The 27,878-nt window shown below is 50.7% G+C and overlaps 1 protein-coding gene across 5 annotated transcripts in view; it reads right to left on the bottom strand.

Moving 5' to 3' along the window:
* The window catches only part of CORO2B (coronin 2B), a 143,805-nt gene that overhangs the window by 9,334 nt on the left and 106,593 nt on the right, over positions 1-27,878 (bottom strand). For 4 of the 5 annotated variants that reach the window (XM_047767168.1, XM_047767164.1, XM_047767166.1 and 1 more), the window contains exons 3-8: positions 19,129-19,245; positions 5,910-6,059; positions 5,078-5,242; positions 3,064-3,180; positions 2,824-2,928; positions 2,221-2,317 (exon numbers count right to left, since the gene is read on the bottom strand). In XM_047767168.1, the coding sequence (XP_047623124.1) occupies positions 2,221-2,317; positions 2,824-2,928; positions 3,064-3,180; positions 5,078-5,242; positions 5,910-6,059; positions 19,129-19,245 (751 nt within the window). Of the gene's footprint in view, positions 1-2,220; positions 2,318-2,823; positions 2,929-3,063; positions 3,181-5,077; positions 5,243-5,909; positions 6,060-18,007; positions 18,068-19,128; positions 19,246-27,878 lie in introns of those variants that run through there. The other variant, XM_047767167.1, reaches the window with a different exon arrangement.

Genomic DNA, 27,878 nt, shown 5'->3' with positions numbered 1-27,878 from the left:
GTGTGATGGCTAGTTATGTGTCAGTGGGCTCTGTAAAGGGGACGGCCCTCCCTGGTGTATGTGTGGGGGGCATCGTCCTATCCATTGAGGCCCTGAATAGAACAGAAGGTGGAGAAAGAAGGAATTTGTCCCCTTTTCCTGCCTCTCTGCTTGAGCTGGGACATTTCATCTCATCTCCTGACCTAGGACTGAGATTCACACCATCAGCTCCGGAGTCTCAGGCCTTCAGACTTGAACTGAATTATACCATTGGTCCCCCGGGGCTCCAGCTCGCAGAGGGCAGACTGTGAGATGTCTCAGCCTCCATAGTCATGTAAGCCAAGGCCTCACAAATCCCCTTAGATAAATATACTTGGTTGTTTCTCTGGAGAATTCTAGTATACCCTGTCTAAGGCATCACATGGCATCTGGCCCCTGCCCATATCTCCAACTTAATCTCCCAACACTTGCCTCATCTTCCACATGTTCCAGAGTCTACTCTAAGCTTAGTCACACAGACCTCCCTTCTGCTCCTAGATCGTGTCCAGCTCATTCTGGCCTCAGGGCCTTTGCACTAACTGTTCTTTCTGCTGGCACTACTCTTCCCCCTTCCTGCCTTTTGGATCTTAGTTTAAAATGTCATCTCCATAGTGAGGCTTCCCACAACCACCTGGTCTAAAACTGCCCCCATCACTCTCTGTTCTATTACCCTATTTGACTCTCTTTTTAGAACTTACTACCATCCAATATTTTCCTTACTTGTTTATTGTTTGTCTGCTTCTCAGTGGGATGTGAGTGAGGCTGTGTTCTGTTTTATTTATCACCATAGCCTTAGACTGGTCCAGGGTCTGGCATACAGATGGTACCCAGAAAATGTTTGTTGAATGACTACATGAAGGAGCAGGAGGAGCCAGGTACTTTGCCAGGTGTTTCATATACATGATCTCTAAGCTTTAGACAACCCTTCAAGGTAGGTTTGATTATCCCCATTTTACAGACAAGGAAACTGAGGCTCAGAGGCATTAAGACACAGTTGAATCAGAAAATAAACCTAGGAATTCCTGTTGTGGCACAGCAGAAATGAATCTAACTAGTATCCATGAGGATGCAGGTTCGAAACCTGGCCTCACTCAGTGGGTCAAGGGTGCCACGTTGCCCTGAGCTGTGGTGCAGGTCGCAGATGCCACTTGGACCCTGAGTTGCTGTGGCTGTGGCTGGCAGCTGCAGCTCCGATTCGACTCTAGAGTGGGAACTTCCATACGCTGTGGTGTGACCCTAAAAAAAAAAAGCAAAAAGAAAATAAACCTAGTTTGGACTCCAAAGTCCAGGTTGCTTGTTACACTATTTGAGGACAGGGTGACAGTGAGGGAAATGGGGATGACAGAGCCCTGGGGAAGGGTGAAGTCAAGGGGATGGTCACTAGGACCTCAGGCATATCTGAGCCTCCCTTGGACCCCTCCAGCCCTGAGGTCTCTCAAGCTGGCCCTTGGGCCCTGTCATAACACCAGCTCCTCAGGGGGATAAAGCCAGACTCAAGTTCTAAGGAGAGGAAGGAACAGAGCCCCTGAAAAGATGTCCTCCACTGGGTGATGTGGACCCTAAATGGGGGACTGCTGCACCGGAAGCACTGCCAGTGTTAGTCAATGGGCACGAAGACTGCACTGCAGGACTTTAGTGCTGGGAGAGCGCCCGGTGTGAGGAAGGTACTCACCACACTCGTCCTGGAGCCCTCTCTGGGATTTGCCAGAGAACCTGGGGAGCCTGGGGATGTGGCCAGGGGTACACCTCCTTCTGTTTTCTCAGGCAAGGACAGAGCTGATCAAGGGGACCGGGGGCCCTGGCTTCCCAGGGGCTTCAGGAAGGGGCTGGGTGTGGACCCCGTTATGGCTTAGTTACTGAACACCCTCCTGCCATGTCACATCCACGGTGGGCTTCGGCTGCCCCATCCCCCGCTAGTAGGAATGACTGTCCCGGGCATACCCTGCAGGCTGCTGACCAGAGACAGCTGAGGATTCCCAGCACTGTGGACTGAAGGAGCCGGTCAAGGGGCGGGGACCGGCTGGCTGAAGAGGGACAGGCTGACCCTCAACAGGGCAGCACCTGTCGGCTCTGTGCTGACTGGTCCATGAGCTGTGGTTCTCTGAGTCTGTTTGTCCATCTAAGGGGGTGGGGGGTGACCCAAGAGCCTAATCCCAGTCTCTCCTTCACACCTAACAGCCCCGGCAGCTCTGGCCCCCTTACCTAGGCCTTTCTGCGGGGCTGGGGAGCGGAACTCCATGAGGTAACTCAGGTAGGGCTTCTCGGTGCTGATCTCGTAGTACCGGATGTTTCCGTCTCCCTGAGGGCGGGGGAGAGGCAGGTGAAAAAGGCAGAGGGGAAGGGCCAGGCTCAGTAGGCCCTGGTCCTGTGTGCTGGTGGAAAGAGCCTCTGCTGTGCCTCCAAGGGGGTCAAAGTCCCCCTCGGAGACCTGGCCCCTGGGCCCCAGGGGGCCTGCCACGGGGGACTTGCTGGGGTGGTGGGGTGATGCCCTTCTGACAAACAAGATCTCTTGGCAGGTGCCTCAAATTCCATCCCTACGAACCATCCCTTGCACTCCAGGCTCTGATACTTATTCCCACGTAAAACCCCACCCCACCTGCCTCTGAAGGAACTCTCATTGGCACTTCAGTAGAATGAGCATCCGATTTGAGGGCACGTTTTGACAGAAGAGGGTGAGACTTGAGGTGGGTGAGAGGAAGGCCAGAGGTTCGGCTGGCTCTTCTTGGGGGGTAGGGCAGGAGCGGGGGCCCAGTGGGGGCAGGGGTCTCCCACAGGCTGCCCTGTCCCTCCCCCACCTTTGACTACCTTTCCAGCCAGGTAGAGCATGTGGGTGTCAGCATCGTAGAAGGGGAACAGGAGGCCAGAAAGCCCATCGATTTCTTCCTCGATCAAGGGCATGGACAGGTCCTCCTGCGGGGAGGGGGCCAGGATCAGCCCATATCCAGGCAGGAGGGCACCTCACCTCCCTGATCCCAGCAAGGCCCCTGGAGCTACAACCCTTTGGTGTCACCCCCCCGCCCCCCCACCGGCCTCCCTGTGGCTGACCTGGTCCCAGAGGGCAATCTGTCTCGTGTTCCACCTGGAGACCCCCGTTGTGAGAAGCCGCTTCATGTTTCCCAGGAAGACTACCCGGTTCACTCTGTGGTTTTTGCAGTTGGCCTCCTGGCAGGGACAGAGAGCTGTGAGCCAGACCCCAGACATTAGGGTCCTGGGACAGGCTGCCTGGTGGTCCCCGGAGTTACGTCCATGTCCTAACCCCTGGAACCTGTGAAGGTTTTCTTACTTGGAAAACAGTCCTTGCAGATGCGATTTTAGGTAAAGGAGCTTGAGATTGGGCGATTCCCCTGGATTATCCACAGGGGCCTTAAGTGTCATCATGAGTGTCCTGATTTAGAAGAGAAAGGCAAAGATCGGAGTGGTGGGGCCGCAAGCCAAGGAGCCACCAGAAGCTGGAAAGTTCAGGGAAGGGTTCTCTCCTAAAGCCACCAGAGGGAGGCCACCCAGCTGACACCTTGATGTCGGATTCCGGCCAGAACCGTGAGAGGACCCATTTCTGTTCTTGTAAGGCACCCCATTTGCAGTAATTTGGTATGGCAGCCACGGAAAACAGGTGCTGTGGAGCACTAGAGCCCTGGGTCCAGGAAACCAAGCCTCTCTGTCACATCCCAGAGCAGGTGGGGGGTGGGGAAGAGGGGAGCTAACAAGGACTAGGCAGGTGGCTGCCAGCTGTTCTCATCAAGGCTTCTTTAAGCCCCAATGATACCCACTGGAGAGACTCCCTGAGGATGAGGAGCCTGAAGCTCAGGAGGATGGGGCCTCATGCTGCTTGGCTGTTGGGTGACTCACTTCACAAGGGCCATCCTCTGCCTCCTCTCCTGCCTCTGGGCTCATGACACCTCCTTTTCCTCCTAACATTTGGCAGTCCTGGGCCAGGATGAGTCAGCGTCAGGGAGGAACCAGAGGCTGGTGGAGCAGTGCAAAGACCCAGGATGGCATCACCTGCTCTGGATTTTAGTTCCAAGTTCTGCCCCAAAAGTGGAACCTGAAGGTTCCCTCATCCTCCCAGGGCATTTCTGTGAGAGGGAGGTGGGGGGTCTCTGCTCTCTTACATCTTTCCTGCTCAGCCTGGCTCTGGGGTCACAACTGGCTGGCTTTGAATTCTAGCTCCTCCTGTATTGAGTTTCAAGTCTGCTCCTCTCCAGGGTGCAGCGTTCCCAGGTGGGAAATGGGAAGAGGGACAGTACCCACCTTAGGGGACCGGCATGAGGGATAAATGAGGTGACCATATGGAGCCCTTGGCACAGTGCATGTCACACAGTGAGCTCTGAGTAAATGGTGGCTAATACAAATAATCATAGTGATTATTATTTGTAGGCATAGTAGATGACTTTCTGGTCCTGCAGTATTGGATTTTCCCAAGATAAATACAGTCAGGCAAGGCATCAATCTTTCTCGAGTTAGGAGGTAAACTTAGATTTCATTCAAATTTTCCATCCCATCTAGCCCCATGACTGGCACTCAGTAGGTGGTCAAGAAATGTCAACTTCTTACTTCCAAAGGCATCTCACCCCTTCCTCAGATTTAAGACCCAAAGTCAAAGACCAATACTGGAGCCAAGTTCACCATCCACCTCCCCACTTGGAGCCATCCCTGGGGTTGGCACCTTGAGCCCTTCTACCAGCTCGTCCCATGTTGGTGGCTGGGCAGCGTGTCCTAAGTCCCCTCCTTCTGTGCCCGTGATGGGGCTTGGTCAGCATCCAGGGATTTATACACTGAAGGGGGTCACCAGTTTGGCTCCCAGAGCAGGCAGAAGAATCCCATCCGGGGAGAAAGGTGGAGTCAGTGGGGACAAGAAAGGTGCAAGAAGTGGGGACAAGAAAGATAGGCCCCTCCCCACCCAGAAGAAGGCAGGACTCCTTCGAGCTGAGAAGGGCCCAGAACAGACAGGCTGGTGCCCAGAGAGGGGAGCCGGCACAGCCTTCCCCGCAAGGACTGGCTGAAAGCAGAGCCCCAGGCCCTAATACGTTTCCTTCCCCTGGAAAAAGATGTGGGACTTCACCTGCAGAACGCGGCCGGAGCGGGGCTCGATCACGCGCAGTTTCTTGTCCTTGCAGGTGGTGGTGAGCAGGCTGCCGTCGGTGTTGAAGGACATGCAGAGAATCACATCCGAGTGGCAGTCTATCATCTTCACTGGCTCACCCACGTCCAGGTTCCAGATGAGGACCTGGGAGGGTGGTCATGCAGGAGGTGGGCTTAGCCCTGCAGCTGCTGGCACAGGCGGCTGTCCCCACCTGTACCCCATGACCCTGGGAAAGATACCCCATGCAGGGTCGGACGTGCTGGGATGCAGGACGGTGATGGTGGGTTCTGTAACAGAGGCTGATGCGTCCCTGTTGTGGATGTGTAATCCACTGCTAGCCTTGGGTAGATCCCAGCCCAAGCTCAGTATTTGCTTTTGGCAAGAAGGGTGAGGGCTCCTGACCAGGTTCCAGTGAATGTCACACCTCTTTTGAGGGCATGCCTGGGGGTAGGGATGGACTCTATTCTCTCCCCTCCATCAGCTTCTTTTTCCTACTAGGAGGGCAGTGGCCACATCTTGGTTAGGAAGTGATCAGGTGGAAAGTGTGGGCAAGCAGTGGGCATTCTTCTCCAGTGTATCAGTGCCAGATAAGGCAGTAGGATGCCTGCAGCCTGTTTGGGCCCCAGAAGATGCTCAGCCGTAAGTGTTGAGTGAATAAATGAATGAATGGGAGAATGAATGGGTGTGATAAGATTGCTTAACAGGCTGGGCAAAGTAATAGTGCTCCCTACAGGCCCCCAAAGATGCCCTTCTCTCTCCCGCCGCCTCCCTGATGAGTTGGTTCTGGCCACAGTGCCCACTAGCTGCCCACCTTGTAGTCATAGCCGGCACTGAACAGGATGTTGTTGGTGGTGGGGTGCCACTCCACCAGCCCCACACGCCGGCTGTGCCCGTGCAGCTCCAGGAGAGCTTCCGTCATGTTCCGCTTCAGCCCGCCCTCGGGGATTTCCCAGATCCGCACCTGCAGAGGGGACCGAGGGCCGTGGCTGGGTGGGCAGGGCCAGCAGAAGCCCCCGCTGCCCTCCTCCTCCAATGCCAGGCTTTCCGAGATCTGCCTAGTGAGGTGCTTCCTAGCCAGGAGCATGGGCAGAGCCTGACTGAGGCCGGGAGGTAGGGGGCAGGGTGTGGTTAGAGAGAACAGAGACCATTTCCTCTGCGCCTCTGGGAAGGTTTTCTCCAAGAAGTCTCTGAAGACCTTGGCAACTATTATTACTGGCAGGTCATTACTGCTATGGTCTAGCCAGGCCCCGATGACCATACATTGAGCAGCTTTTAGCAAGGGCCGAATTAAAAGCCTATTTCTGCTTCCCTTCCTATACCCTTCAGAGGGCCTTCAGCTCCAGTGCTTCTGTTTGTAGCACATGCCCTGTTCCTCACTCTGCTGCCCACCCAGGATGGACACTTGAGCAGAGGGAAACTCAGCTGGGAGGCCTCGAGTCTCTCCTGAAAGACGGTGAGCTAAAGGGCAGAGACTGACGAGATGCTGAAGCCTGGGCTGAAAGGATACAGAGCCTGGGTGCAGCCATTATTAGTCAAGGATGCTGATAAAGACGCAGCAAGAGACAATCTGCAGAGAGGCAGAGGGGATCACAGATAGAAGCAGAGAGAAGCGACCATGTGGTCCCAGAGAGATAGAAACTGAGCAGTTTCTCTGCGATTCTTTGCATAACCTCTTGATTATTTATAGTAACACTGGTGGGCTTCTGTTTCTCAAGTCAAACATACTCTGCAGTTTCAACTGTTCCACCTGTAAATAGGGCAGAAAAATCTTGGCCTTGCCTATTGGTAGAATAAAATAAGAGACTGGTTGTAAATGTTTGTAAACTATAAAGCGCTCTAAAGACCAATGAAGTCATAGTTCTTCATAATTGTTGTTATCAGCATCATTAATGTTATTTATTATGATCTAACTGGGTGGAGAGAAAAAAGCACATGCGACTACAGCTTAGGACACTTTTAAAACAAATCTTTTGAACATCTGAACTCCACCCCTGCTAGTTAAGGAGAAAAACAGGAAAAACAGCCGTGAGATACCATTTATAATCTTCTAAAATGGCCAACTGAAAGGGGAAAAAAAAGCCAGTGTCGCCAAGATTATACTGGAACTTGTTGATTCCATTGGTGTTGATAGTCTTACAAATCAGAGAAAGTCTTTTTTGGAACCAATTTGGCAATCTTTAATAGAAACAATAAAGATGTTTGTATTAAATTCTCTGACCTAGTAATTTCACTCTTAAAATTCAACATAAGCAAAAATCTCCATGCGTGAAGATGTTCATTACAACACAGAAAATTCAGAAACACTCTCAGTGACCAACAACAGGAACAATTTCATATGTCATAGTAATATGGAAGGTGAGCCACTGGATGAAAATTCTGAAGGGCATGAATAAATATGAAAAGTGTGTTCAAGAAAGCCAAAGACAGGGGAACAGGGCTGGGAACTGGGGATGCCCCGAAGGGAATTCCTCTGTGGGTTTCCTTTCTTGGTGCTTTACCTCAGGCTATGGAAATGAGTATTTCCCACATGTGTGTTCCCCCCAAAATCCGGCTCCGCCCACGTAGACCGTGGGAGACTCCAGGGTAAGAAAGGCAGGTCCTATCAAGGATCTGGCATCACCCTTAGGTGCACCACTCTCAGTTACAAAAACAGGTTTAATGTTTCCCATCCTCCCTGTAACAATCTCCTTGGGTTGCTCCAAGTCTCTAGTGATGCCCAACATGCCACGAAGTCCTGCGGGAGTGGGGGAAGCCTGGTGGCAGGAGCCTGGGGAAGGAGGTGACGTAAAGGGGGCTGGCATGATCCACGGTCTTTCCTTGACAGCCCTGTGCAAGGGCCTTCAGAGAGGAGGTCTCATCTGGAAATGGCAGGGACGGGGGAGTGGGGACCAGGTAGGTGACGCACTAGTCCCCAATCAGACATATGTTCTTCTTGTTCCCAAAGGTACCAGAGGAAGGTGACCCCTGAAGAGCAGAGAATAATGCTTGGGTTACACACACACACACACACACACACACACACACACACACAGCATCCCTGCCTCCCTGCCGCCGCATTGTTTTCTTTTTTGCCCAGAGATGTTATAATGCATTTACTTCTGCAGCTTGCTTTTCTCATGTAACAGGACATGGAGGGCCTCTTTTCACACCAGTACAAATAGATCTACCTTATCTTTTTAAGTGGCCAGAGGGCAGCTGTTGGGTGCCTGTGCCATGATGGGTTTAATCAACTTCTGTTAACAGACATCTGGGCTCTGCCCACTTTTCTGGTACCATTCACTCCACGATGATCAGGCCTGTTATACAAGTTTGTGCAGAGCTGTGAGTGTTCCTGCAGCCCACGTGCCTAGAAGTGTTTTACTTTTTAAGTTAAGGTGCAAGTGTCCTCAAAAGCTGTCCCAGTTTTCACCAGCAGAGTCTGAGAGTGTTTCTTTACCTATGTCCTTAAAGCTATACCTTCAAAAACAGGGTTTTGCCCATCGGATCAAAAATGCCATCTCCCAGCTGTTCAGATTTGCATGTCTTTGATTCTAAGAAAAACTGAGGGTTTTTTTTTTGTTTTGCTTTTTTTCCTGTGTTGATAGGCTACTCTTGTTTGCACTTGAGCTAGAAGCTCTAGAAGCTTTCAGACTCAAGGGAAGGAAACTTTAAGGGACAGAAAGATAGGCCAGTGGATCTTGTCTACAGACACCTCACACTGTATCCTGAGGACAGCAGACAAGCAGGTACACACATGAGCGCACGTCATTCAGTGTGTTAAGTGTTGGCTGAGGCAGGAGGGTGGCCTCTGGCCTTTGAGAAAACCTATGAAACAGAAAGTTGAGCCTCATCTTTCTTTACACACATCTAATAAGCCAAGGCCTAAATACCACTGGGATGGGCACTGAACTCACCTCGTGCCTGTTCTTCTTTTTTTTTTTTTTTTTTTTTTTCCGCTATGCCCATGGCATGCAGAAGTTCCTGGGCTAGGGGTTGAAGCCAAGCCACAGCAGTGACAATGCCAAGTCCCTAACCACTAGGCCACTCAGGAACTTCAACCCCATGCCTGCTCTTGAGTAGTACACAGTGGGGCCACATGGCAGAGAACTCACAGGAGCACAGAGCTTGGGGAGCCTGAATCCAGTCTTGGGGGTGATGAGGTGGGAGGGCCCGGGAGGCACAGGGTTCGAAGAGAGGACATTGACCCACATTTGAAAAGACAGGTTGGGAAGGTGGGGAGGATGAGGAGATAGAACAATGACCCCCATGTGTGGGTTTGGGCATAGAGGGTGGAGAAGTTGCAAATGGGTCAGCCTTGCTGGTGGGAGCAGCCTGGCAGGTGGCAGAGGAGGCCAGGGGCTGTGTGTGATACACCTGGCCACTGAGGCCCAAGGAGCCCTGCTTGGGGTAAGTCTCAGAAGCAAACCATCTTCCAGAACAGCATAACTCCTGAGAAGCCAGCTAACCAAGGCATCCTTGGGCTGCTTTACCTGCAGGATAATACAGAGACACAGGGGGCACTGTGAAGGGAGGGTCCACTCAGGCTCCAATCCCACGGACCAGGTGGATGACCTTGGCCAAGCCAGTCAACTTCTCTGAGGCTCAGACTCCTGGTCTAGACAATGAACTGAGAGGTACACACCTTTTAGAGGTATGCGGGTTGAAGTAACCTGGACTTCAGGGTCCTTGTGAGTCTGCGGCTTTTCTGGTCACATAGGCTGCTTTGCTGGTGTGCCAACTCTGCCTAGGAACCAAGGGGCTAAGCCAAGGGCATGGGGAGGGCAGGTGGTGTCTGTGCTCAGGCTCAGTCCCTGGACTGGATCCAAGTCTGGAGGCATGAGGGGCTGCAGGGGGGAAGCCAAGCACTGTTTTCACCAATAACTGCTAGAGTAGGGTCTCGGATGGAAAATGTCCCACAGAGAAGGAGAGAGGCACCTTGCCTCATAACCCCATTTGATGCCAGTCACTTTCTCCCTGGGCCCCAGTTTCCTCTTCTGCACATGGAGACATTATTAGTTAATCTTCCCACCTTCTCTGCTTTTGACATCGTTGAATGATATCACTGAAGGGAACAGACGAGCTCTGCTTGATCCACCACTACAGCTCACAGTTGACAGCACGTGCAACAGGAGCTCAGAGGAGGAGCTGGCATTCACAGTGGGCCTAAGTAGCTGGAAAAGGAATTCTGATCCCTAAATATTCAAGGGATTTGTTGGAAACAAAGGGTGGATGGGAGTGGGAGGAGCGCTGCAGATCTGCTCTGAGGTGGCTCTGGGAGGTTACTTCAATTCAACAGGAAACCCAGCAAGGCCTGCCAAACCGGATTTCTGGAAGGAAGGGGAGGAGAAAAGTGGCAAAAGTGCTTTCTCCAGAAAGCCAGCTGTGCCTGGGACTGTCCCTTTCATAGGTCCTCAGGTCACAGCCCTGTTTAGATAAACTCCATTACAATCAATTAGACCAAATTTCCATAGCCCCTCCCTGTGTCACAATGTTGGACACCAGGGGCCAGTCCTTGGTCTCAAGTAGCTCAAGGACTTGTGGGGAGACAGCAGACAAGGCAAAGACAAGGCTAAGGCAAAGCAGCTATTAAGGACAGTTTATAAAGCTACAAAACCAAGGGTCCCTGCGCACAGGGGAGAGAGCAGCTGGCCAAGAAAGTGAGAGCTTTGTGGTCTGACAAGCTCCATTTGAAGTCAAGCTCTGACCTCATCAGCTGTGTGACTTCAGCCAACTTACTTAGCCTCTCTGAACCTGAGTCTTCTCATCTGTAAGAATAATTATACCTACAATTAGAGTTGTTATGAAGACTAAATAAAGGAAAAAATGTACCTTACCAAACAGATTAGTAAGCACTCAGTAATACTTACAATGCTTGCTTAACGTTAATAAAGCATTATATGCAAGTTTTCTATAGGTCAAATTTTAGATGTGATTTCTCTTATTTTTTAAATTACAGTTGATTTCTATTGGACAGCAAAGTGACCCGGTCACATAGAGATGTGATTTCTATTTTTCACATGTGCTTTGTTGTCCCCTGTGTAGTCAATGAATATGGTATGAAGTCTGTCTCCATTTTATGAAATGCAAATAAATTCCCTGTTCAAAATCAATATGTGGGAGTTCCCTTCGTGGCTCAGCAGTTAATGAACCCAACTAGGATCCATGAGGATGAAGGTTCGAGCCCTGGCCTCGCTCCGTGTGTTAAGGATCCATTGTTGCCGTGAGCTGTAGGTCACAGATGCAGCTAGGATCTGGCATGCCTGTGGCTGTGGCTGTGGTGTAGGCTGGCAGTTGCAGCTCTGATTCAACTCCTAGCCTCTGAACCTCCATGTGCCACAGGCGCAGCCTTAAAAAAAAAAAAAAAAAAAAAAAGTAAAATCATTATGTGATTATGTGGCTGGGTCTCTCTGCTTTCTATTACACTGAGGATGGTGGCTGCTAGTGACTTAGGGTCAGGGCCTTGCAAGGGCCTGCTCAGCCGCTCTGGCAATACTACTGCTGAGGGAAAGAACGCTCTGGTTAGGGGAACTGCTTGTCATATAGCTACGCAGACAGTTCTTATCTCCATTTATGGAAGAGCTGGAGTTCACAGTGGTCCTAAGTACCTGGGAGAAGATATGGATTCCAACTCATTATTTACTTAAAAACAACTCAACAGCTCTGTTTGGAGTACTGTAAGGAGGGAAAGGCAGGTAGAAGATATAGTTTGTGCCCTCTGAGAGCATCGAATTTAGCTGTACTATGTTCCACAGTCACTGGCCTAGGCTTTCCATCCAATCACTCCATAGATACATGGCCTGGAGCTGAGATCAGAGCAACTCTCATGTCTCCTGCAGTGAGAAGAAAAGTCTTGTCCAGAGAGTCTTGGAATACCCACCTCCTCATTTCTTGCCAAATTATTCTGTTCACTGCTAGAAACTGAGTTTATGCCACTCACTTAAACAAGAGGTAGACCCTCAGAGTCTACCTTAGTGTTGATATCTTCTGATTACCCAACTGTTTCCCAACATGAGGATCAAATCACTCAAAAGAGGAGTTCCCCTTGTGGCTCAGCGAGTAAAGAAACAGAGTAGTATCCATGAGGATGCGGGTTCAATCCCTGGCCTCGCTCAAGGGTTAAGAATCTGGCATTGCTATAAGCTTCAGTGTGGTTGGCAGATGCGGCTTGGATCTGGTGTTGCTGTGGCTGTGGTGTAGGCCAGCAGCTGTAGCTCTGATTCAACCCCTGGCCTGGGAACCTCCATATGCCATGGGTGCGGCCCTAAAAACAAACAAACAAAAACAAAAACAAAAAACAAAAAAACCTCAAAAGAGAGGGAGGTGAGAGAGGCCCAAAAGGAAGCACAATTGAGCATCTACTGCTGAGGTGGTTGATTTAATTGAAATAGTAAACGTGAGACTGGACACATGAATGGATATGTGCCACCTATTATTATTAATATGGACAACTATCATTACACAGGTAAGGAAATGAAGCACAGAGAGGTTAGGAAATGTGCCTAGGTTGCATAGCTAAGAATAGAGGAGGTGGAATTCAAACTCGGGATTTGAATCAGGCAAACTGCCCTGTTTCTCTCTTCTGCACCCCTGCCCCAGCCCAATCCCTTCTTTCTCCCCTGGATGGAATCTGACAACCTGGAAAGGGCATTTCCTTCATGCTCATCTATTCCAGAAAAGACTTGCCACTCCCTGGTCCCAAGTATCTAAAAATCACCCTATTTGGGGCACAGACAACCTGCCAGACCTCCCACTGGATGGTCGGCTTCTCCATACAGGGGTGGGGTCTTTAATTTCACTGTCCTATCTTTAGGGTGAGGAATAGTGCCTGGCACACACTGGGCACCTTAAACGTAGTTGTTAAATGAATGAGCCAATGGAAGAAGTTGAAAAGCCCAGAAACCTTCTTACCATCAGCAGGTTCAGCAACGACCCGCCTTGCTCTGGCTGGTGGCGAGAGGGATAGATGGCAAGTCACCCTTCTAGTCCTGATTTGGAAGGGGAACCAGGTGGGATTTCTTTCTTGGCTTTTGAGGCTCAGCATTCAGCTTAGTCTTTAGTCTTTGTGGTTGTTGTTGCTTTTTAGGACCATACTCGTGGCACATGGAAGTTCCCAGGCTGGGGGGTGAATTGGAGCTGCAGCTGCCAGCCTGTGCCACAGCTCACAGCAATGATGGATCCTTCACCCACTGAGTGAGATCAGGGATTGAAACCACATCCTCATGGATGCTAGTTGGATTCGTTTTGCTTCGCCACAACAGGAACTTCAGCTTAGTCTTTTTTTGGAAACCAGGGGTGGAAGGCCTATTTGGGGCCTCAAGGAGCAAAGAGACATAGTGGAAAGAGCTCTGGGTCTCTCCCTCCCAGCCCTCTGGCCAGCCCTCACTGGGGCAAATTATCTAAACTCTTTGGTTATGGAGGTCTTAGTAGCCAAGAAACAGTATATTCATTTCATTCTCATGATATGGTCCCCACTTTACAGCAGGGCAACCTATGCCCAGAGAGGTAAAGAAGTAGGTTTCAAGATCACAGATCAGGGAACTGGCAGAGCCATATCCTGGGCTTATGGCCTCCAGAGCCCGGCTGCCTGATGAGTGAGCCACACCTCCACATGGTGGTGGCTCCGCAGCTGCCAGGTCGTTGGTGAGGCCTCTCGGGGCTGCTGTCCTTCCATCTCTCAAAGGAGTGTGTTGCTTCCTTCCAGCTCCAAGAGGTTATTGGTTCTCAAGCTTGTGTGTGTGTGTGTGTGTGTGTGTGTGTGTGTGTGTGTAGGAGGGGTGGTGGGTGGCTTCCGGCTGCTTCCAGCAGGGCTGACATCCTGTCCCAGCCCATCCCCAGCTCCTCAGGAAGGAGCATCCCCTCTCCTGGGGGGTGAGGGCAGCTGCTGGACGGAGGAGCAGAGGAAGAGAAGGCAAAGGAAAGATGCGGAGCTGAGCCCACGGGGAGAGGGGCCTGCCTCCCTCCCCTCTCCTGGGATCACTCCCTCCTGTCCTTGAGATGTCAGAGCCTCTCTCTGTGGCTGCTGGAGAGGGGCTGGGAGCATGAGGCTTGGAAACTCATAGCGCCCTTCCCTGCCGCCTGCCAGCCACCCTCCCTAGCTGCGGCAGAAGCTATAAAAAGCACAGCCCTTCAACAATAGGTGACATCACCCAGCAGCGGAAAGAACTGGATTCTTCCAGATGCCAGGGAGAGTTACAGCCCCCACCCCTCCCTCAGGACGGAAGCCCCTTGGGAAAGGGCTGGGGTATGTATGTTCCCTGGATCTCTGGAAGGGTGGGGTTAGACTCCTGAGGACCGCCTCACCCTGTGGGGGAGGGGAGGCCCATCCTGAGGGATGTGGGGGATGGACCTCGCTGGAGATTTTTCAAGGGAAGGGGGAGAAGGGAAAAGAGCTGGGGTGGGGGGTGGGGGAGGCTGGCTAGATCCCTTCAGTGTCCTCTGAATGTTGTGAGACAAGCAGAGGGCGGCGGAGGAGTGGCAGTGGGTGTACAAGGCCCGCCAGGAGACATGGGTCAGGCCTGCCCTGAACAGCATATCTCTCTGGGGCCCCTCTCAGTAGTTCCCTCCCCAGCCCTGTGTGCCGCACAGTGCCTGGCACAGAGCAGGCGTGCCGACTGACCTCTGAACCTTGGCTCTGGATGTCATGTCTGATATTCAATAAGCTGACTGTGTGGTCTGGAGCTGGTCGAGGGAGGCCTGCTCCTGGAGGGGGCTTCAATTGAGACGGGAAGGTCAGAGCAGCCCTGGCAGCATGAGTGGTCTCCTCACCCCTCCCTGGGGGCTGCTGGCTCCTCTGCCTTTACAGCCCACCCCTCCTGGACCTGGGCGAGGATGTCCCGCTCTGTGTGCCCTTGGTGCCCGCCAGGGCTTTGCATGGAGAGCACACACAGATGGAAGCACCGAGTATTTGATGGAGCTGAACTGCCAGCCCTTTGCGACTCTGAACCTTGGTTTCCTCACTGGGAACTAGGGCTGTGGATGAGGTGCTCAGAACGCTGGCTGGAAGCCAGGAGACCTGGTTTCCAGCCCTGTCTGGGACGTGACTCCCTGTGTGACCTTGGGCAGGGGCTTCCCCTGGGCCCTCAGTGTGCCCTTCGCCAGGAAGGACTTGGCTCCAGCCTTGGGGCGGGGGGCTGTTGACTCCAATGCCAAGAGGCTTAGCTCAGAGGCTGAGGAGGGGCAGAGACCTGAGGGGCAAAGTGCGGGCTCTGGGCTGCCGCTTCTGGGCAGCTGGACTGGCAGCCAGAGCAAGAGCTTCGTTCCTCTCTGGTCTGGGGACTTAATCCCCTGCCCTCTGGATCAGCAGCCCTGGGCCAGCCCATCCTGTGCCACCAAGCCTGGTGTCCTTTCTCTTTACACCCACCTCCTTCCACACACACAAGCCACACCCCTCCCCTGGGAGCTCCCCTTCTCTCTGCTGAGCCACATTCCAGCACGTGCCTGGCCAGCCTGAGCTCCACCCTCTCCGCAAAGTCCCTGGGACCCCTGGATCCAGCCACTCCTCTTCCCTGAACCCTGGACCATGTCATGTCTCCATACTGACTGTGGTGTTCTGGCTTATGTTCAGATGGCTTGAGAAGCACAAGTCTCATTTCAATGTTTGGCGCCTCACCCCAGCAACCCAAGCCTTCTCCTTTTACTCCTAACCTCCCTTTGCAGCCTCCTTCCTGGCCACCATCCCAGGGCTCCAACCACACCAGATGACATCCGTCTTCCAAACACGCCATGTGAACTCTGCCATCACGGTCTGAAAGTTCCTGTTGCCCCTGAATTCCTATGTTAAAATCCTAATCCCCAAGGGGATGATATTAGGAGGTGGGGCCATAAGAGGGTGATGGATCATGAGAGTGGAGCCCTGTGAATTAGGGCTCCATAGCCTTTTCCTGTCATGCGAGAACACAATGAGAAGAGGGCTCTCACCTCAATGGCGTCCACTGGTCTCGGACTTCCAGCCTCCAGAACCAGGAGCCCTACATTTCTGTTGTTCAAAAGCCACCCTGACTGTGTTACAGCAGCCCAAGTGCACTAAGACATCCTCCCTCAGGGCCTTTGCCTATGCCCTCTTCCTGGGCCTCCTCAAACCTTTTCTCTACTGTCAAAGTCCTGCTTCACCAAGGTCCATCCAGCCTTCTGACCCTCGCTACCCCGCCTGCACCTCAGCCAAAAGGAATCCTTCTCTCCTCCCTGGGCACATGGGCCTCTGTTTGACCTTATGCGGATGCAGCTACCTCACTTTGCGTTCTGAGACCAGGAGGCATAGTGCTGGGCACAGACCTCCTCTCATCAGCATAGCAATCGCCAAAGGGCTGCACCATTGTAAGTGCTGTATAGAGAGGAGCAATACTGAGGCTCAGAGAGGGTACATAACACACTCTTGGGTCATCCAGCTAGTACATGGTGAAACTGAAACTCAATGCCAGGTCCACCAGAGTCCACAATCACACTGTCTTGGAAGCCCAGCATCCGGGGTGGGCACACTGTAGTCCAGTGTGCCTTAAACTGGGGACAGCTGTTTGGCTCGTGTGGCCAGAGCTGGGCCTTGTGCTTTCCTTGAGCACAGAACATGGCTGTCTGGTTTATCAGCTGGGGTCCTGGAGCACGTGGCACCTGACATAGGTGAAATGACGGGCTGAGCTAGAATTGGGCAGGGCCATGAGGCTCAGTGACCTCTCCACCCCTCCCACCCTCGCCCTGATTTAGGAAGTTTTCCCCCCTGAGGTGGAGCCAGAGCAGCCAGCCACTCTGAGAGCCCGGCCTAACCTGTCCACCCAGAGCAAGCTGGATGCTGCCCTTTTCTACCAGCAGGCTCCCCTGGAAAGATACGAGACAATGGAGGGGTCTGAGGCTGCTGTCATGGGCTCTCCATAGACTGATATCATCATGAGACCGCACAGAGCAGAAGGAGCTCGGGCTGTGGGGCCAGCAGCCCTCCTCTGCTCCCCAGTTCCGTGATGTGTCCCCAGCCCTCAGCTTGGGGTGGCAGTGCCTGTCACATAGGGTGGCAACGAGAGCTAACTGGTAGTGTCGTATCCAGCCCGGAGTGGGTGGAGGAGCTCAGTGTAAAGCAGCCCCAGAGTTTCAGGGGTGTCCTCTCCCCAGTGCCTAGTGACAGTGGCTCAACACCTCACACAGGCAGGGATGGAGTGGGCTGTGGCACAGGCTCCTTCCTGGGCCCCCTGAACCCAGGAGAGAAAGATGGGCAGCACCTCCACGCCCTCGCTCCCACTGAGCCCAGTCCTCATCTGCACTGATCATCGAGCTCTCTGGTTCTCACCGGCTCCAGCTGCCTCCTTCCCAGCCCAGGAAGCAACCTGTGTCCTTGTTCCCATCTGGGCTTCCTCACCTGTCTTGATGCCCATCCTCTAGCCTGTCTGTGCTCTGACCATTGGCCACTGTCTCCATTTGGCTGAAGAAAGTAACCAAACCTAATGGACCGTGCCCAGCACAAGCTCTTGCCCTCACATGGGCCCTGCTCTTGCTGCTGCTGCTCTCAGGAACCCTCTTGGGTTGACTCAGGGCTCTGACCTTCAGGAGCTGGTCAAGTCCATTCCACTCTCTTAGCCCCTCCCACCACCCCTTTCTACTAGGTACTGCACCAGCGGACCTCTTCCCCACCCTGTAATTTGTTAACCAGTGGAGACTATTAATTGTGAAGCTCTCTATTTCTTTGGATAATTCATTAGCTGGGCTATATTCATCCACGCAAGCATTCATTTATCTTTCCATTCATCCATCTATCCATTCATCTTCACCTTCTTCCCTTCCATTCATTATCCATCCATTCAGTCATCTATCCATCCATGTAGTCATCCATCCAAAAATTCCTTCATCTATCCAACTAATCTAGCCATCCAAGCATTTAACTCTCTATCCATACATCTAGGCATCCATCCATCCATCCCACTGAATAACTACAAAGCATTTATTACGTACTAGGCTCTGTGTTGGATGCTTGAGATGCAGAACCAAAAAGGCCATGGCCTCTGCTCTCAGGAGCTCACAGGCAGTCTGGAAAGACAGGAGACATGAGCTCCAAAGTTCCTTCTAAGTCCAGGACCCTGGGAGTCTAGGACCTGTGCCCAGGCTATGCCAGTGGTGCTAGAGATGCCTGTGGCCTAACTGGAAGGATGATCTTCCTTCACCTGGGAACACCAGGGACTGGAGCAGCTCCTCCTCACCAGCTCGGCTGAGGCTCTGAAATCCCTTCTTACTTCCAGGCTGGTGTTTTAACATTACTTACGGGTGACTGAGGAAAAGAGCAGGGACCCCTCTCCAGAAACGTGGAGGCTACTGCCAATAGCTGGCCCTGCCTCCACTTGTGAAAATCAGGAGAGCCTGGGGACAAGGTGGCCCGACAGCAGCTTCACATTTTCCTCTTCCTGGGTTCTTTATCTCCCCTCCCTGAAGTCTCCACCTGCTTTCTTCCCTCCACTTCATCTCCCTACCTGTCCTCTCTTCCCCTTCACTCCATCTCCTGCCTGCTCCCTTCTCCTCATTTCCTGTCTCCTATTTCTTCTCTCTCCCCAGTCAGGGGTGGGACACATGGCTTTCAAATTCTGGGCCACCACGGTGGGTCCTTGGACAAGTCACAACAACCCTCAGCCCAGTGTCCTTCCCTAAAACCACGGCTCTCAGAGGACAAAACCAGATGGTACACTTGCCCAGCCTGGAGAAACAGGGCCTCTTTTCCTCACGGCTCATCCCTTCCCTTCCTTTCCCCCTTCCTCCTGTCCATGTTCCTTTTGAGACCACAGACCAGTGCTGAATCACACGCTGAATCTTGTTTTCTGATTCACACTGACAAAGTCGACACCTTTCAGTGAAATCACGCTAAAGGCACAAGACCTGCCAAACAGTCCATGATTTGCTCCCCTCCAACCCCGTCCTCTTCCACCTCCCCATCCAGGGTTGAGGGGTTGGCTAGAGGGATGACAAAGAGGACAGAGGAGGGCAAAGAAAGAGGAGGGGGGAATTAAGAGAGGAAGACCTCCAGATAGAAGCTGGGAGGAGCCCCCATGCGCCCACCCTCCCTAGGAAGCAACCGTCCTGCTCACCGACGTGTCCTCTGAGCACGAGGCAATGATGTTGTCGATAAAGGGGTTCCACTTGATGTCCAGCACGTTGCCCTGGTGACCGCAGACTTTGGGGTAGTTGGGTTCAATCCTGCCCGTCTGCCAAGAGAGAAAGAGAGAGACAGGGGGGTTAGTTTGATGGTCCTGGGATGACCTGAAAGAAAAGCCTGTACCCTGGGCTTCTAGACTGGACTGTAAAGTCCTTGAGGGCCCAATAATGTCTTTTCGTCTTTGGGTCCCTGCATCCTACCGGGCCGTATTGCTCAGCAGCTGCATCCTCCCAAAGCTGAATGATGGTGGGTAGGACTGCATTGGTCCACACAACACCTTTGTGTAATTTAGAGAAAGATGCCCCTTCCTTAAAAAAAAAAAAAAAAGTTTAAAGTGAAGATGAAACTCTCCACCTGAAGGACCAAAAAGCCTGGTGAGCAGCGACCCTGGCAGTTATTGCTCCAGGGTCTGCTCCTCACTGCCTCTAAGAGGCGGTGACACAGCTAGATTTGGAGCAAGAGGAGGCTCTTTCCTGCTGCTCCGGGAATCAGCGGAGAGGCCTGAATCTCCAGGGCCACCACCCATACGCGCTCACAGAAGTTATTCTGCCTGGGATATGAAAGGTGTCATTCCCAGGAGCAGCATGCTTGTGCAGTGTACAACTTAAACACCTGTACCTGGTGCCCTGTGGTTGAAAGCATAGTGTTTGGAGTCACACGGGCCTGTGTTTGAATCACAGCTCTGCCACTTTCTAGCTCTGTGGCCTTGGGAAAGTCAATGAACTTTTCTGAGCCTTGATTTCCTCATTTCTAAAATGAGGATGGCAACGCCTTCCTCTTAGTATTGCTGCGAGAATTAAACGAGCTAACATGCTTAGCAGAGTGCTTAGTGCGGAGATTATCATCAGAATGGGTGCTCAATATGTGACAGTTTTTATCACACAGGTTGGATGACACCTCCTCTAGGAAGTCTTCCCTGACTCCTCAATGGGTTAAGAATGCCTCCTCTGTGCTTCCCTCTATTATAGGCACCAGCTGGCAGAACTGTAGTTTGTTTCTATTTGTCTGTGAGCCACTGAGGACAGGCTTGTGTCTTCCTTGTCTCTGAATATCTAGCTCTTTACAAGCTTGGCACACAGTAAGTGCACAGTAAATAACCTGGAAGACATCCTGCAAGGGGATGGAGTCCACCAAAGATGGAACAAGGGGTTGGGGGGGCCGGGGGAGTTCCAGGCTTAATGGTGATAAAGGCAGCAGGGAAGGGAGGGGAAACGGCAGGTAGAAGCTATTGTCTCCATCCCCAGGTCTTTTTAATATTGGCTTTTTCGGGTGTGGAGGAAATATGGAGGGTTTTCCCAGTCACTACCCATCTGCTAATAGTAGTTAGGTGATCAGAGGCACCTTACTCAGGTCAAACCTCACCCTCCTTTTATGTTCCTCAATAGGAGGAAGACAACCAGTTTCTGCCAAGCACCTGCTAGATATGACTTATACTTCACCAGTGTGATGGGGCAAGAGTTACTTCAGAGTGTGCATCCTGCCATAACCTCTTGCCCACCCACTCCTTGCCTGCATGTCTATCAGCTTATCTCCAGATCGTTTGTTTTTTTGTAACTCAGCAGTTGCAAGATGGGTAGAGAAAAAACAGACCTAGAGGAAATGGCAGAGTTATAGAGGGTGAGGAATGAGGCAGAGAAAGAGAGGAAAGGGGTCTTGGAGGTCACACTCAGACCTCAGTACACTGACACTGTACATTGGGGGAAATTAAAGATGGGGGGAAAGGATTTGGAGAGGACTGCTCTCAGTTAGGAGTGGGATCCCCTTTCCCATTGAATGAGGGAAGCAGTTTAAACTGGAATTTTTTTTTCAATTACTTTTAGGTTGTTAGACTATGTTTCTTTAAATGAGACTTCAAGCAGAGACTGAGCCACATGTGGCCTTGGGATTTATTAGGGTTGCACAGGTACAAGCTTCTTTAACTCTGATAAATCCCAGGAAATTAGGCGTGAGGAAACTAAGGCCCAGAGAGGTTAAGGTACTTTCCCAAGGCTACCCAGCTGAAAGCAAAGCTAGGATTCCCACACAAGAGTGACCATCAAACTTGAGCTTTCCGAACCCTATGGCTCGCTGTTGGCCACCTCCCCTCCTCCAGCTCTGTCATCCACAGGCAGATAGGCCCTGTATCTGCTTGCGCAGTTCACTTACTCTCTGACACAGCCCCTCCTTACATCTGATCCCAAAGGTTGCCCTGGAGTGGTCCCTGAGAAAGGCCATCTGCATAAAGCTTTTGACATCCAGGCAAATCTGAGGAGCACTGAATCAATCAATAGGTGGCCATCAGCTAGCAGTCACTTCTGGTCAGCAGCCTGTAGGTGATGCCCTGGAGGGACAAGTGAAGCCTCATCACTGGAATGTATTCAGAATAAGGAGAGGTCAGGCCCCTGATGTAATGTATACTGCTGGGTGGAACTCTCTTTACACAATGGATGCCTTCCCCAAAGGGGTGGGTAATGATGATTTTCAGGACCAAATCATATTGTTGTTCATGTGCATGGTGATACCTAGAGTTGTGCAGTGCACAACCTGCTTGACTATATGCAGCGCCCCCGAGGGGAGAGGACCTCCTTTCAACCTGGCAGATCTGATTTTCCCATTTTACACAGCAGGTTCCACATAAAATTTTGTTTGAAAGACAAATTTCACTGCTCAGAAGAAAAGTTTGAGAACCACAGTTTTATAGAGAGATCAAGCAAATTAGACAATGCAATATTAACTCCAGGGAAAAAACTGTATAAGAAAGTTAATGCTGGAGTTCCCATTGTGGCTCAATGGTAATGAACCCAACTAGTAACCATGAAGATGCGGGTTCGATCCCTGGCCCCACTCAGTGGGTTAAGGATCCAGCGTTGCTGAGAGGTGCAGTGTGGGTCACAGACACGGCTCAAATCTGGCACTGCAGTGGTTGTGGCATAGGCTGGCAGCTGTAGCTCTCATCAGGCCCCTAACCCGGGAACTTCCATATGCCACAGGCGTGGCCCTAAAAAGAAAATAAAGGAAAAAAGAGAAAAAAAAGAAAGCTAATGCAGTCATAGTGCTGATGATTTACATACCATACTTAACATCGTGATAATAATGTAAATCTGGAGTATTTATTTAAACATGAATAGTGCTATAATATACTGGGAAGGCAGAGGTAGGAAAAGTGTGTGTGTACAGTTAAGAGGGGAAATTGAGCTGGCAGAGAGCCAGATTTTCATCTTCCATAATAGGAAGTCAATTGACAGTATCTAAGATTTAAAAAATCAAGGCATAGCAGTGAAAGCATGTAATTAAGAAATATGGGTAGAAGTGCAAAAAGAAACAGCTAAAAGCAATGAAAGCAGCTACCTTTAGGGAATAGGAAACAAGAAGTGTGGCAAAGCAGGCTAGGGATCAGGGGTACAAGCCCTGGGATGCTGGTAAATGTTTAACAACTGGTTTTCCAGGGGAAAGAAGGCCCTGGTTTGGTGCGTTTGCCCATTTCAGTGGTGTAAACATTCCCACCAGGGCTAATTTCAAGCTACCAAGGTGATATCACCGAAAGAAGAGTTAAAAGATATTCACAGTAGCACACCGTTGTGTTACATTTCTACCATACAGACAGAATAGATGTAATTACCTCACGAACACATATAGTAGTAAAATAATTAGGCTTTAATATTTAGTACCTGTTTTTAACGTAACTCATGGAATCGAAAGTTGTATAATTTAATGTTTAATAATGGTCGTACTGGAGTTCCCGTTGTGGCGCAGCAGTTAGTGAACCCGACTAGCATTCATGAGGATGGGGGTTCGATCCCTGGCCTTGCTCAGTGGGTTAAGGATCCGGCATTGCCGTTAAACTGTGGTGTAGGTCACAGACGCGGCTCGGATACCGTGTTGCTGTGGCTGTGGTATAGGGGTCCGATTGGACCCTCAGCCTGGGAACTTCCATATACCGCAGGTGCGGCCCTAAAAAAAGACAAGACCAAAACAAAAATAATAACAATAATGGTCGTGCTTAAAAACTGCCTTGCACAACACCTAAAAATGTAACAATAGGCTCTCACGAGCTGGTACAAGCAGACCCCGGCACACCCCTGTAGTGCTGTAGGCCTTGCAGTGCTATTAGGCTTCATGAACTCTGCACAATCATGACTTTGATAGACACAACAAGGAAAGAACAAACAAATAAAACCCATACACCAGGCGTTCTAAAGGAAGCTTGTTCTATATTTTTTTCTGAATTTTTAATAACTGTGAACAAATCTTCCCCCCTAACCCCTCAAGTGCCTCTTTTTTCTGTTCCAATTTCTGGCTGGGGGTGTGACTAGTGACCAAACCCAATACTGCCTTCTCACTTGTGCTCACACCCATATAGTAACATAATCACGTTTATATTGATTTACAGATATAACCAAATTTAATCCTCATGACAACCCCACCTTACACCTGAGAAAACAGACGGGTAGAGAGCTTCTAAAGAGTGGAGTCAAGGTTTTCCTCTGTTTCACAACTTCAGCATCACTGCTGAGCTGGTTGGCTCACAGTGGGTCTGGAGTCTAATGCGCCACCTGGCGTTCGAACCTCAAAGAGCGCCTCAGCCTCAACAGAGCTAGGGCGGAGACCCTGCTGCAGGGGGTGGGGTGGGGACGCCTGTTACAGGGCATCAATAAGCATCAAGGAGATATTCGAGCTGTCAGGGTTGGCCTTATCCTGGAGGCCTCACAGGACAAATCAAACCCCCTTTGCTGGGTCAGATCTCCAAGGTCAAAAGTTGGATGGCGGCTGCTGTACCTGAACCTTCTCAAAGAGGAGCCCAGTGCTGCATCTCAAAAACACACCAAAAGAGAGCTGAGAGGGGCTGAGACTCAGGTTCTCTATAAGGTGCAGGGGAGCATGAAGCAGGGCAACTTGCCTACAGATCGATTTGACAGGGTCTCAGAGACTTCTGAAAGGTTTGTAGCCTTTGGCCAATAACTCCACTTTGGGAATTTATTCCAAAGAAATCAACAGGGAAAGATACTAATACACTCACTGTTATGTTATTTATAATAGGGACCAATATTAAATGTTCAGCCATAGAGCACTGCCAAAAAGAATTCTAGGACACCAATATAATGCAAGATTATGAGGTCAATAAAAATCATATTTTAAAAAAGTATTTATTTAATGACATTGGAATTGTTCAAGCTCTAATGGTAAGTGAGAGCATCAGAATAAAGTTATAGGAGTTCCTGTACAGGCGCAGCGGAAATGAATCTGACTAGGAAGCAAGAGGTTGTGGGTTCGATCCCTGGCCTCACTCAGCAGGTCAAGGATCTGGCATTGCCATGAGCTGTGGTGTAGGTTGCAAACACAGCTCAGATTCTGCGTTGCTGTGGCTGTCATGTGGGCTGGCAGCTCCGACTTGACCCCTAGCCTTGGAACCTCCATATGCCACAGGTGCAGCCCTAACAAACAAACAAAAATAATAATAATAAAAAAGAATAAAGTTATAAATATAAAATGATCCCTAGCTGTTAAAAAAATACACAGTCTGTCAGAAAAATACATCAAAGGATTAAGGGTGGCAATCTCTTGCTTGTTGGCTCTTAGTGAATTCTAATTTTTCCACAATGAATATTTACAATTTCTATTAAAATTACAGATGCTATTTAAAACACACAAAACAAAACTTTTTGTTTTGTTCTGTTTTTGTTTTTGTTACCCCCGGTGGGACGTGACCACCACAGTTTTGGCTGAAAACTATTCCTCTCCAGTTTGGTCAGAAAGGTCTTAAAGAAATGAGATGCAGACTGATGCCACCCAGGTTTATATGCCTCAAAAGCTTTTGTGGAACACAGATATGTTTGTTCATACAGGCTTCTTTACTCCCTTGTTACCATAGGTCAGAGGAAAATAATACCCTTGAAATTGAATAAACTTACATAACTAACTGAAAATAGGTTTCAGTGTGTGTGTGTGAGAGAGAGAGAGAGAGAGAATGTGTGGTGTGTGTGTGTGTGTGTGTGTGTGTGTGTGTGTGTGTGTGGCGTGTGTGCAGGCTGGCCCAGCCTTTCCCTGGAGTTGCTGGCGGGTGTGGCTCACCCAGCAGGCTGCCAGCGGAGTGGCAGATACCCTGGGCCTCAGTCCAGGCTTTATGTGAACCCAGTGAACTAACTGAGGACGAGATATTTTCAAAACAACCTGCATTGCAGTTTCAGCCTCCTAGACTCTCCCACTACGGTAAAGTTGAATTTTGTACACAGAAGCAAAATGTTTTCTTACCTGGGCTATCAGCTTAAGTGAGGCAGAAAGCACAGACTCTGAACAGGAGGTAGGGCTTTTCGGCCCAGTACCAGTTCACATCACTAGCCAATGAATAACCTTGAACATGGGCTTTGGCCTCTCTGGGTTTCCCAGATTCCTAGACCCTGGACTAATGCCCTTTTTGCTTCTTCATGGCCACCTTTTATACTATATGAAGCCAGGTACACCTGCAACCAGAGAGCCTTGCTTCTGGCATACCAGGACAGAAGGTCACAGGACAGTGCTACTGATGACAACAATGAAAAAGATAATGCTGGTAATAACGGACCATTCAGCAAGTGCCTTGTGCTCAACAATTTACATTCATTATTTTACTTCAATCTTACAACAAAGTTTTATAAAGTTTTATTCAATCCTTACCACCCTCCAGCAACAGTCCATTTTAAGGATGAGAAAACTGAGCTGTGGGACTGAGACTTGCTCAAGGCGATGCATCTGGGCTGTGAGGAGCTGCAATTTGCACTCAGTGCCCTCTGGCTCTGAGGCACCTTGGCTATGCTGCCTCCTATGTCACAATGCAGGTGAGACACTTGATACATTGGGGGAAAGATATACATCTTAAGTAGGATCTCAGAATCTCTCCTGAGGTTCTCAGAAGGGACAGGCTGGCAACTCCACTGCAAAGACTGTTACACTTGCTTTTGAAGACCCTCCTTCCCCACTCCGTCTCTCCCCTCCTCCTAGTGGTTCCCAAACTTTACATTCATTTTAGAATCACCAGGGATATTTTAAAAATTCCCATGCCCAGGTTGTACCCCATATCAACTTAATCACAGTGTCCGGGAGGGGGTATCCAGGCATCAGTGTTTTTTAAAGATTTCCAAGTGATTCCATTGGGCAGCAAAGTTTTGGAGCCACACCCTAGAGGCTCCATCTCCTGCTGGGGCCTCCAGGAAGCACCTGCATTACTCTAGGACAGGGGCAGAGACTGTCAGCGTTCCTCCATGGGGGTGCCAGGGTGGGGTGAGAAATCAAAGAATAGTATTGCACATTCAGTGCAGGCTCAGATGAAGCAAATAGGAAGCTAAACAGTCACATCAGGTGATGTGCAGTTTAAAGGAGGCCCCAGGGCAATGATAACTGCTGACCCAGGACATGGGGGATCTAACGGTGGAACCACAAGCATCTGCATGAAACATGTTTAGGGATTTCCCCTCTCCCGTCATCATACTCCCTCCTCCACCTGCTGCCTGACACACCCCAGACCATTCAAAGAAGCTGCCTGTGGTCTCCTCTGCTCACTCTGCTCTGTATGGGTGTTGACAGTCAATGAGAGAGTCACTATATTATAAAATGGGCACCGTGGTCCTCTCCAAAGCCCTGGGCAAAGTCAGGCTCCGTGTGTCCAAGCCTCTTGGCTCTGAAGGTGGCCTTGCCCCCAGCTCACAGTTCCTGGCACTTTACAAAGCACTTCCATGTACATTATCTAATTATTCCTGCCTGGGGAAGGGGTGACTCTCCCCACCTGGCAGTGTCACTAGGGGTCTGTGCAGGTTCAGAGCTCTGGCTACCACTGTGGCTTTCTCAGCATGGGAGAGAGGGGGCTTCACGTTCCTAAACATTGTGTGCCCTTCATCTAAAGCGTAGGTGCCCCATCGCAGGGTGTGCCCAATCTGCCAGGGAACTGTCCCCAGCACACCTACACACACTTGCAAAAGGCTCACACATTTATACACATACCCCCATACAAGCTCCTCTCCCTGCCACTTCCGCCCAGGCCCCTGACTGCACACCCTCCCTCCCTCCCCACCAGAACTCACTGGTCTCATGTCCCCACACTTCAGGGCCCTGCTGGCTTCGCCCATTAATCTGAAATAATATACATAATAAACGAAAGCCTTCTCAGGAGAACCCTGGGGGTCCACTTCTTGTGGCTCATCTACGTGCATGTTCACAGGAGCCTTTTTGAAAGAGCCTTTTGGCCCAGAGGTAGACTTTCCTGGCTGTTCAGATTCCTGGGCAGTCAGCTAGGAAATGCTGGGTGGAGGGCTTTAGTCACGCTAGAGCTCACAGACTGTGCTGTAGGATTTCTGAAGTGGGTCCACTGGTTTGTCCCCGTGCCTCTTGTGTCTGCTCTCACTGCTCTCCAATCCATCCTACACACTGTTGCCTAATTTTTCTAGAGTATGGTTCTGCTGTAATAACGCCTCCACTCTCAAATTTTCAATGGCTCCCTACCACCTTGACTTTAAAAGCCAAACTCCTTACGAGACATCAGAGCTGCTGTAGCCCCAGCCTGACCCTGTTCTGACACAATCGCCCACCCACACCTGACTATACACAACCCCCCACCTCAATGCTCTCGCCACCTGAGGACCTTTGGCTCCTGGTTTGTCCCTGCCACCAGGCTGTGAGCACCATGAGGACAGTGACCTTGGCCAAGGCAGCTTCAGGGTCTCATTCAGTGCCCAG

The sequence above is a fragment of the Phacochoerus africanus genome, chromosome 2 (genome assembly GCF_016906955.1).
Source record: "Phacochoerus africanus isolate WHEZ1 chromosome 2, ROS_Pafr_v1, whole genome shotgun sequence".
Classification (NCBI taxonomy): domain Eukaryota; kingdom Metazoa; phylum Chordata; class Mammalia; order Artiodactyla; family Suidae; genus Phacochoerus; species Phacochoerus africanus.
The sequence above is the reverse complement of the archived record's forward strand: the minus strand, read 5'-3'. Positions and strand labels throughout refer to the sequence as shown.